We start from the raw sequence: 10,652 nt of genomic DNA, 5'->3' as shown, positions 1-10,652 counted from the left end.
AATGGCGGTGCAGGCTCGAAGGGCCAAATGGCCTACTCCTGCACCTATTTTCTATGTTTCTATGTTACAGCTTCTAGTGTTCTGGATGTCTTGCTAGATGTTCTCCCACTGAGAAACCTTCAGCCATTGATAGTGAGGAGAGGAATCTCTAACTTTAGGAAGGTGACAGATGTAATGTGTGCAACCCTGAACCCAAAGAGGGATCATATATCCAGCAGATCTCTTCCGGTAAAACAAGGCCAACCGAAGTAACCTGCTGCAATGTGTTCCGAGTCAGGTGCAGCCTGAATGTGGTCCATCACTGACATGCATGCATACCCACAGGTTCTCATACAGGACAAGAAGGGATCACACAATCAAATACTTGAAATACTCTCATGCATATGATGCAGAGCCGAAGAATGAGTGAACAAACTAACCTACTAACGCCTAATTCGGGGGAAACTCTTTACTCTCTGTCATCCACTGGCTTCTAAGGTCAAATGTTTGGTGAACACTTTAAATCTTTCCATGGGCTACATTTGCAGTTCCATTGTTGCTTCTTGCTGTGGGATAAATTTGAAGATTGTGTTCAGTTCTGGGCACCATGTGATAAGAAAGATGTTGTCAAGCTGGAAAGGGTACAGAGAAGATTTAGGAGGATGTTGCCAGGACTAGAGGATCTGAGCTATAGGGAGAGCTTGAGTAGGCTGGGACTCTAATCCTTGGAGTGCAGGGTATGAGTGGTGATCTTATAGAGGTGTATAAAAGAGAGAAATGAATCAGGTGATGTACAGAGTCTCTTGCCCAGAGTAGATGAGTCGAGGACCAGAGGGCATAGGTTTAAGTTGAAGGGGAAAATATTTCATAGGAATCTGAGTGGTAACTTTTTCACACAAAGGTGGTGGGTGTATGGAACGAGCTGCCGGAGGAGGTAGTTGAGGCTGGGACTATCCTAACATTTAAGAAATAGTTTGACAGGTACATGGATAGGAAAGGTTTGGAGGGATATGGACCAAATGCATGCAGGTGGGACTAATGTTGCTGGGACATGTTGGCATGCTGTATGACTCTATGACTCCATGTTGAAGATTTAGGACAGACATCTCAATGACCACTTTCATTCAAACTCATATGAGTCTAGTCAAAATCTTACAGCGTGGAAACGGGTCCTTTGACCCAACTTGTCCACATGTCCCAGCTACACTAATCCCACCTGCCTGCATTCGTCCCATGGGAATCAATGCAAATATATACAGTAGGCACTTCAGTTGGAAGCTCATTTGATTGGAACATCTCAAACCCTAGTACTGCTATGTATATATTTCCATGGTGGATATAAAGCTTCCTCTGTACAATATAGGTATGGATGTACGTACATATGTCCGTGATGGACCAGGTTTTGGCTTGACTCAGGCTGCACCTGACCAAGAACTCATTATGCTCAATTCATGAGCAAAGATCCGTTTATCAGGAGGCTAGAAAATATTTTGCCCACTTGCTCAGAAGTGCTCTTTCACATTTGATGGCAAGATGCCATCGATCATTTTTGCTATGATCTCCCACTTCAAATCCAATTTAAAAACAAAATCTGCTTTCCTCTCAGCAGACCGATGGCCCTGAAATGGTAGCAAACAACATCAAAAACTCATTAAATAACATCTGCAGCCATTCAGCAATGGTTGTTGTCCAGGGTATTTCAGCACTAGATGTATATACTCCTGACACCAGTTGCAAAAGGAACTAATTTCTGCATCTGGATGGGAAGATTAGCTCCAATATTTTAAGCCTATAAATAACACAGAATAAATTCCAAGGTAAAATAATAATATTTAAAGTAAAAAACCCCACAAACTGCTTGTGTTTATACAATATGCGTACTGTAAGTATAGACTCCTATGTTATTTGCTGATTTGACAAATAATTTCAGTAGGAACACGAGCTTACTGTACTGAGCCCTTTTATTCTGAAATTAAATCTGTAAACATTCAGTATCTTTGCTACCTCTTCCCTCAATACCAAGGGGTATTGTCAGTTCCCCAGTGTATTATTTGATCGTGCACCCTATATGTCGCTTTTACTGCAGGTGACCTTCACTGTTTTTTTTTTTTTATAGTTTTTACTGAGTCCTGTTTTTTGTTTGTAGGGGATATGGTCTTTTTAATGTGGGGGGTAGGTGTAAACCTAATTTCTAGGTCCCTACCTGGTCGGTGAGGCAGCTTCTTCTCCGGGCTGCCCGTCGATCCGTCCTCGTGGCCTACCTGCGGGCTTGGAGCGCCGTTTCCTGGCGGGAACCGCCCAGCACCTCGGCCTCGGCGGCGGCACAGCATTGGAGCGCTGGAGCGGGGCGGGCGATCCCTTGCCTGGGTCGCCGCTCTGGAGCGACGCGCTGGAGCTCTGGCGAGCTGGACCGCCGAGAGCAACAGCTCCGGGCTGCGGGCTGCGGGCTGCGGAGCGGAGAGGAGGCGCCGACTTCAACAACGGGAGCATGGGAGCTCCAAACCGGCGCGGCCTTGTCGGCTTCGGCAGCCGCGGGCTCCAACCAAGAAGCGGCCGTTCCAAGTGGCCCAGCCGCCGAAAGGACTCTCCCGACGCCGGGGCAAGACCACCCGGTGAGAACGGCCAGGGACATCGGGCCTCCGTAGAGGCAATTGCGGTGGCCTCAATAGGCCTGACTTTGGGGTGAACATGGGGTGGGGACTGGACATTGTGCCTTCTCCCACAGTGCTATCCACTGTGGGGGGATGATTTTTTTTTTTTTTTTTTTTTTTTTTTTTCTAACTGTAGTCTTGTAGGTCTGTGTCCAAGATGGCTGCCGTGAAGGGAGAGTGGACGCTGGCACGAATTGGTTGCCGCTGCTCTCTCTTCACACTGTGTTTTTGATTTTCTGTTTTTGGATTGAATTCTGTTTTTAATTTGTGTCTCTGTGATGTCTTTATTATTTGTTATATTCCGATTATATGTTATTCCGATTAAATGTCTATTATTGTTATGTCTGTATTCTTTCTTTATGTGCTGCACGGAGAGGACGCTGGCGCTGTTTGTTCGCCGCTTCTCCGTTTGCTATTGTCTGTTACTATTGTAAAGCGACTTTGAGTCTTAGAAAAGCGCTATAAAAATAAAATTTATTATTATTATTATTACCTGTTTGATTTTCATGAATCTCACCAGGACTGCGCTGCTCTGTTGATTTCACTCGACTCCAACCATTGCCACTCAACATAAATCTCCAAGTTGCAGCCAATGGCTGCCAAACAGTGTGCTTGCCAATCCACCTACTGTTCAGCCCTTGGCACAGATGATGGGAGGGACTTTCATTCCACCCACCTACTGCACTGCTTTGTTGCAGCAAGGGAGCTGCTCAGCTTGAATTCATAAAAGTCCAGCAGGTTTGACTCTGCTCGGTGAATGCACTGACCATCTGCTACTGAAATGTAACCTTAAAACAGAAGTTGGAGTTGCATTCTGAATGATTGCAACTATGACGTGCTACTGCCCTGACTCTGACGCATCTGCGGGTTTAATGGTTACAGGATCCTAATTTAATTTTGCTCACCAGAACATCCCTGCACCACTATATTAAAGGTCTTCAGACTGAAACTAGGGGGTTGGGGGGGGGGGGGGGGGGTGGGGGTGAAGAGATGCAGTCGACAAAAGACCAAGATCAATCAGGGGCGGCCACCAGTGACCTCAGGTAGGGTGGTGCCCTGGTAGGCCTGTTGTTGGTTGGGAAAGGTGTGATCTCAAGATGGATACAATGTGGTGAACTATGGAACTGGTTAAACGAGTGGGGTGGAGGAAGGGGTATAAAAGGGAGGGGGAGGGGAGGCGATTGGAGGTAGAAGGTGGTTAAAAGTTACTTAAAATTAGAGAATTCAATATTCATATCTCTGGGTTGTAAGCTACCCATGCCTTGAGATTTGTCACTTTCTTTAATGGATACACTAGTCAGTTTAAATGGGTGAATTCTTTTAAAGGACTGAAAAAAATCAATCTACAAAAACGAATTGTAACTATCATTTTTGAAATAATTCCTTCACTCTAATAATGTCTTTAGATGAGCTTGTTGTTTATTTTTAATCGAGGAATTGCAATTAATCTTTCGACGTGAACATATGTGTTCAAATTGCAAGTTGTGTAAATCTGGTTAAATGGAGTTGAAGGAAAATAGTGAAAGGATTCACTTAACTATTTCACACACTTTAGCATGTGTTACAACTTCGCTTTTTTCTCCTTAGATAATTAGATTGCAAAGGTAAAATATCATGCATGATATTTTACCTTTGCAATCTAATTATCTAAGGAGAACAAATGTTAGTTGTATGACCCTTGATACTGATCTAAATGCTCACTGACATTGAATGGAACGATAAAGTACAGTGCACAAATACTGCTTTAAAAATTATAATGGCTTCAATTTTACACGTTCAGCTGGTGACATATCTGAAGGTTTGCATGAACTTTACCTCGGTGAATTTCTTCTTAAATGTTTATGAAATTACTCAGAGCTTCAAGAATGACCAATAATGTTAATTTGTTAATTTGATATTTTTATTTCCACACTTATTATATCTTACAGAAAGAGACACAATTGAAACAGATTGTCTTTAGGTGGAGAAACCTTACGGACACAGCGAGAACGATAACAATAGTGCATGAACAAATTTCTCATCAGAAAGCCATTAATGTATACTTTAAATAGATTATGTACAAATATTTTTGTTACTATATACAGTTGTGCACTACTGTTAATGAGCTTGGTAATGAGGATTACATCAATACACATTACAGTACATTTGATTTCTAGCCTATGGTTTTGTCAGAATTTTGATATTATGCATGTCACATCCCATTTTTAGTAATCAATCTTTGAATATTAAATCAAGTTGCATTGGTTACTGCAAAGCCAATGTGCAGAGCTTTCATAATTAATATTAGGGAAGATTACAGTATGCCAAGACAGAACTAAAGGGATTATGAATTTTTGAGAAAATACATTGCAAGACAATTTGTCAGGCAAGTAAACAGAGGGAGTGCACATATTGCTGAAATATTTGTGTACATTTAAAAAAAAGAAAATGCTTAAGTTGGGTTGTAGCAGATGCAAACTTTCCTATGGTTAAATAAAATCAGGTAGATAACAAGTGTAAAAAGGAGGTTTTATACTATGTTGTTTTTGGCATTGCTAGGAACTCTGGCCTGTTTGTAAAACTTCCCATTGAGGTAAATATACACTTGTGACAAAAAAGCACAAACACAACACAATCAGCTATTGAGAAAAAGACAAATGAATGTTTAGATTGGAGGCCCTGTATTAATATAGATGGAGATCATCCACTTGTAACATGGATCTGTCTTTCCAGATGCTGCATATTTTATTTCAGCATCTCCAGATTGTTCTTTATCATTGTTAAGGGAGAAATCTTCCTTCTATATGACTAGATTTAAACAGAAAAATAAAATCTGAAGCCTAGATTAGCAATAATCTCCAGGCATATTGGCAGATACTCACTGATGTATTGACTATTTGAGAACAGACAGTTACCATTAAAATATTGCAGTCAAATATTGCTTTGCTTCAGATATAGGAGAAGCAAAATTGAAACATTTTTCAATGATTTACAGCACTGATGAGTTTTCCCAATGAAACATTATAATGTGTTAATTCCCCAAACTGATGTATGCATCATTAAAAAGACATGCACATTTCAGCCCAACATATCTTTTTACATAAGTGCTCTACAGTGCTTAATAAAGGTTAATTATGTGCCTCTATAAGTATTAGTTAGCTTTAAAACACATTTGTAAGGTCTTCCACCAGACATTGGATCACAGCATTTTCAAATCTCTATCCATTTATTATATTTCAAAACAGATTTAAAGTGGTGATGACTGTTCCGAAGGCCTGTTGCTTACCTGTCTTATACCTAGCAGCCACGCATAATGCAAATTCTAATGGTTATTCTATTGAAGCATGGCAAGATCTGAGGTATGTCTACCCACTGAATTTAGATCTTCTACAACTCAGACAGTACCCACTGATGCCCTGGAACGTATAATAAATCCAGACATTATATATTTAACCGTTCGTTAGATTAAATTTGCATCGCATATTCTTTGCTTAGAAACATCATTCTGTGCAGAAATGGTTTAGTTAAAAGTCACCATTTAATTTTCATGCAGTACATTCAGAAATACAAGTGAGTGGTCAGTGGGAGAGGTTGATTTATCCAGAATCATTAACAAGTAGCTTATATAATAATTACTGCTCTGTCCAAACTCACTGTGGGTTGGTGTAAGTAATTAGTGAATTGAAGTAATTATGTCATTGCTATGTTTATTCCTGTTCTGTTAATTTACTGCTGTCAATAAAACAAATAATTGAGTATTGTCAACCTAAGAAATGCAATTTTTATAAGAATCGGTAATTCACTGAACCAAGGCCAAACTCGTCTTTAACATAGTAGTTTATGTTATTTGCTGATGTAAAGGAGGACATTATCACAATGTTGCAATAAGTTATTCTAACATTTATTAAGCTGCACAATCATAGCGATTAAAAATATTTTGGACTTCACGATTATGCTGACCATTATCCATTAACTCAGACTGAGTGCATCTTGTTTATAACGAATGAGGGCTTCTGCAAACAACAGTTGCAATAATATTATTGGAGATTGTCCTCAACTGTAGAGGTATTAAAATATTAACCTAATTTAAGTTTGACCAGGAGTACATTGTTTCTTATTCATGTATTGTAACTTTCAGTAACTGATTTTTGTGCCTACAAGTTTCTGAAGTAATTACTAATTTTAAGAATGGACCGTGCAGTTGAACTATATAGAGTCAGAAGCAAATTTGCTCCCATGATCATTATACTGATGAGTTTCCAATCTTGGGCTTATTAGACAGTAGCCTGGTGCATAGAACAGTGGTTGAGCCATTTCTCCAGTCTCATATTAACTAGTTTCATACTGCATTTAAATGGTAGTTACATCAACATCTCTGCCTATTCCTATGGTCACAGATTTCCACGGAGATTGGAATAAATAATGACTGGATTGGAGGCTTTAAATGTGGAGGTGGGATAGCGTTGGTGATGTTCAGTGAGGAAGAGATATATTAGAAAAAAATTATGCATGCACCATATAATTTGATCCAAACTTCCTTTAGCTATTATTAAGATAATCATTAATCTTTTGAATAATTTAAAATCCTTTAAAAATTTAATCACGTTAAAACTCTACGTAATGAAAGGCTCAAGCGATTAAGTGATAGCAGCTCCCATGCATTATCTTAAGGAAGAAGTTAGCCTGCAATGCACCAATTTTAAGAGGTATTACATTTGTCACAGTGCTACAGCGGGGGCTCAATTTGAGGTACATTTAGACAGAACTTTGTTTTTAAGCATCCACTGCACCCGCCTATCACACACGTTATTCCTGAATATGCAAATAAAGAGAGCCGTTCCCCATTTACTGATTATTGTGAAAAGCCAGATCAGTTCTAACTAGGATTTTTATTTTATTGATGGCAAATGTTTCTGATATAAACATTTAAATATTGTAATTTCTTGTCTGGGGGCAGATTAAGATTGTCTTCTGCCCATTCCCACTCTTCAGAACCTTGGAATTTACCATTGCTTATTGGACAAATGAATAACATTATTTCTTGTTTTAAAAGTAGATTAGCTGCCTTTACAGGACTGAGATTCAAATCTAATTGAGCTTGGTTGAAATGCATACCCTATGACCCCCAACAAGTCTGAAGAAATTGCTGCCCTTGCTTTCTTACAGCACAAACAAAAGCTCTTTCCACTACAGTGCAACTAAAGAGGAGCTACTAGAAAGTGTAATCTAGATTTAACAGCATGGGATTGTGATCACTGGTGTGATGTGGAGATGTCTTTACGATAAGAAAATTTAGGGAGGGCACCACAATATTTTGTATGCATTATTACACCCAAAGATGAACTCAGCAAAGTTAATTAGAACATAGTGGAAGGACAAGTACGTAAAAAAATAAAGACAAAAGTTGTAGAACTGGTATTCATGTCCAAAATACATGCTCCTAATCACAGCAGATAATTTAAAGACATTATTCTATCAAATTAGATTGATTAATTTGATCCCATTTTGCATTTTGAGGTGAAAATATTGAAGCACTTTACTCAACAATAAATTTTAGTGAAATTACCTTGTGAAAATGTTTTTTTATAATGATTTTTAATAGCAAAGATATTGAAAAATAGTGCCATAGCTGAATCCTAATTTTATCATATTGCTGGCAGTTAATACCAATGACAGGACAAAAGAGAGCATGAGTCATTGTAATTTGAAATATGTATCAGAACCTATTGTATTAAGAGTTAAAGTTAGAGATTGAAAAATATAATCAATGGAAAGGTGAGTGCATATTTGTTTTGTCTCTTATGTTTCAGATCCCTACGTTCATCATGTAAAACCAATCATTGACTTGATAAATGTTTTTGATAAGTACACACAGCTTCTTTTGCACTTCAAACACATAATGCTTGCAAGAACATCACATAAACATCACATTGCACATGTTGTCCCGAGATTGACAATAATCCTAAATCATTTCATTACATACATTATGGCCATCATCAGCCCAAAATGGACTTCAAGGTGAGGTTATTGCTGTTTTAATTTTTATTGACAGCTGTAAATGAACCCATTGAATCCTAGCTATTTGAATATCAGCTGAACATTAACATTATAAAGCCCTAGTTTACATATTATATATATATATATGTATGTATCTATATTTATATATTTATTTAATTAAAAACACACTTTTATAATATCTCCCAATTCACTGAATCTGGTGTATTGATCAAATAACATAAAGCTTGTAACAGTAGCATGGAGAGTAAAGACTTATATTAGAAGTAATGTCAAGAGAGCACAATGTGGACTTGCATGCCACACCTTATGCCTGTGTTAGAATTTCCCTGTAAATACTGCACAAAGTTTATCTTGTGAGAGGAAAACTAGTGTGGTTTGTGCAAAAGTGTTATACATTCTTAATTCTTTTTGAATGGATTAGCAACCCAATTCATTACCGCACTTGCATTTTGAGGGTGTATATGTAATCTAATCAAAAGTACAGAGGAATGTAGACTCCTGAAAAAAGTTACATTCAAGAATAAAGTTAACAGTATCAACTGGAAATCAACAAAATACTATTTTAACCTGTTACAGATCAGGTTTACTTTGGAAATATATTATGGTCTTGAAAAAAAGTGTGAAAAGAAAGCATACACCAATGTTTATCTGTAATTGACTAAGTAAAGTGCAGAAATAATCTATAGGCCCTAAGGTGTTGATTCCACAATGTGGCAGAATGTCAGTGACAGATTTTGTTCTGTGCTAGGCAGTGAAGCAATAATGTTGTATACAATAGATAAATAGCTATGACCTTAGCAAAAGATTAATAGCTCTGTAACCTTAATCTTGCCACTCACACCTGTTTTTGATACTTTCAATCTATAGCAGCTTAATTGTTTTATTCATGAATTGTACTGATGATTAAAATTGCTGTGCTAAGCAGAAAAAAAAAATATGTTAATAATTAAAACATAAAATTGTATAATGATTTAATAGATGTGCAAAAAAATACAATCTAATACTAACAGATATAACTGTACTAAACATTACAACTCCAGCACTAATCTGATTTGTGGTACCTGAAGAACAGGCAAGTTTTGGCTAACTGGCTAAATGTTATTACCCCATTCCCAAACCAAGAAGATGCCCTCAAAATCAGTTTAATGCACCATTTTATCTTTAAAAATAAATTACTTCACACCAGTCATTTTGAAATATAATGTGATATTATGTCAATATCTGAAAATCTGGCAGAAAAAGTTTGCCACTGAAGTATCATCTAGCAACAAAAAAGAACATTGAAATGAACCTTCTAAAGGGGTCTTTAACCAACTTGGGCAGTGGTCTTTCAACAGATATCGGAGTAATCCCGTGAAATCCCAGAAAGTGTACATCCCTCCAAGACACAAACATCAACTTTATTAATTTGCTTGAAATGAGTTCAAAAAGTCAACCAATCAAGAAAAAAAACCAGTTGTTATTGTTTAGTATTACTTTCTCATTCACCATTAAATTGCATGTGCTGGCTGAGTCAATCTGGGGAAAAAAAACAGAGCTGCAGCAAGCAGGATGAGTTCTTATTTTCCCATCTTTACCTCAAAGTGAGAAAAAGCGTACAATCGCAAAGCTCACACCGTACCAGGGCAGCGGATGACTTTCTCTTCCAATAGAACACTGGCAATCAGAAACAAAATGTATAGTATAAACATTATTAAACCGAGAATTTTGTTCATTTTCCATCTGCAGGCTCCAATTGAAAGGATGACGAAGATGAGCATAATGAACAGTAGGACGATAGCGCAGAATAGGCCATTACTGCGGACTATGATAGGGCTTAAGTTGTTGGAAAAAGCTTTCAGGAGCCATGGCAGAGGCAACCTGCGAAAAGATGAAGGAGAACAGATTTCTGAATCAGCATGTCAAACCCTCACTTCTTCTATCAATAAATCAGAGTTACATTCTTAGTACTAAAGTTTAGTTTGGTTTAGTTTAGAGATAGAGCGCGGAAGCAAACCCTTCGGCCCACCGAGTCTGCACTGACCA

At 38.0% G+C, this 10,652-nt stretch overlaps 1 protein-coding gene across 2 annotated transcripts in view; it reads right to left on the bottom strand.

Annotated features, from left to right (window-relative positions):
• Positions 1-4,508: 4,508 nt before the first annotated feature.
• LOC116971042 (sodium/potassium/calcium exchanger 2-like) overlaps positions 4,509-10,652 on the bottom strand; it is a 57,382-nt gene continuing 51,238 nt past the window's right edge. For both annotated transcript variants that reach the window (XM_033017841.1, XM_033017843.1), the window contains one exon: positions 4,509-10,487. In XM_033017841.1, coding sequence (XP_032873732.1) covers positions 10,238-10,487 — 250 coding nt within the window. In that variant the 3' untranslated portion in view covers positions 4,509-10,237. The remainder of the gene's footprint in view (positions 10,488-10,652) is intronic.

This window comes from Amblyraja radiata, chromosome 3 (genome assembly GCF_010909765.2).
Source record: "Amblyraja radiata isolate CabotCenter1 chromosome 3, sAmbRad1.1.pri, whole genome shotgun sequence".
NCBI lineage: Eukaryota > Metazoa > Chordata > Chondrichthyes > Rajiformes > Rajidae > Amblyraja > Amblyraja radiata.
Note: the sequence above shows the minus strand (reverse complement) of the source record. Positions and strands in the feature narration are given on the sequence as shown.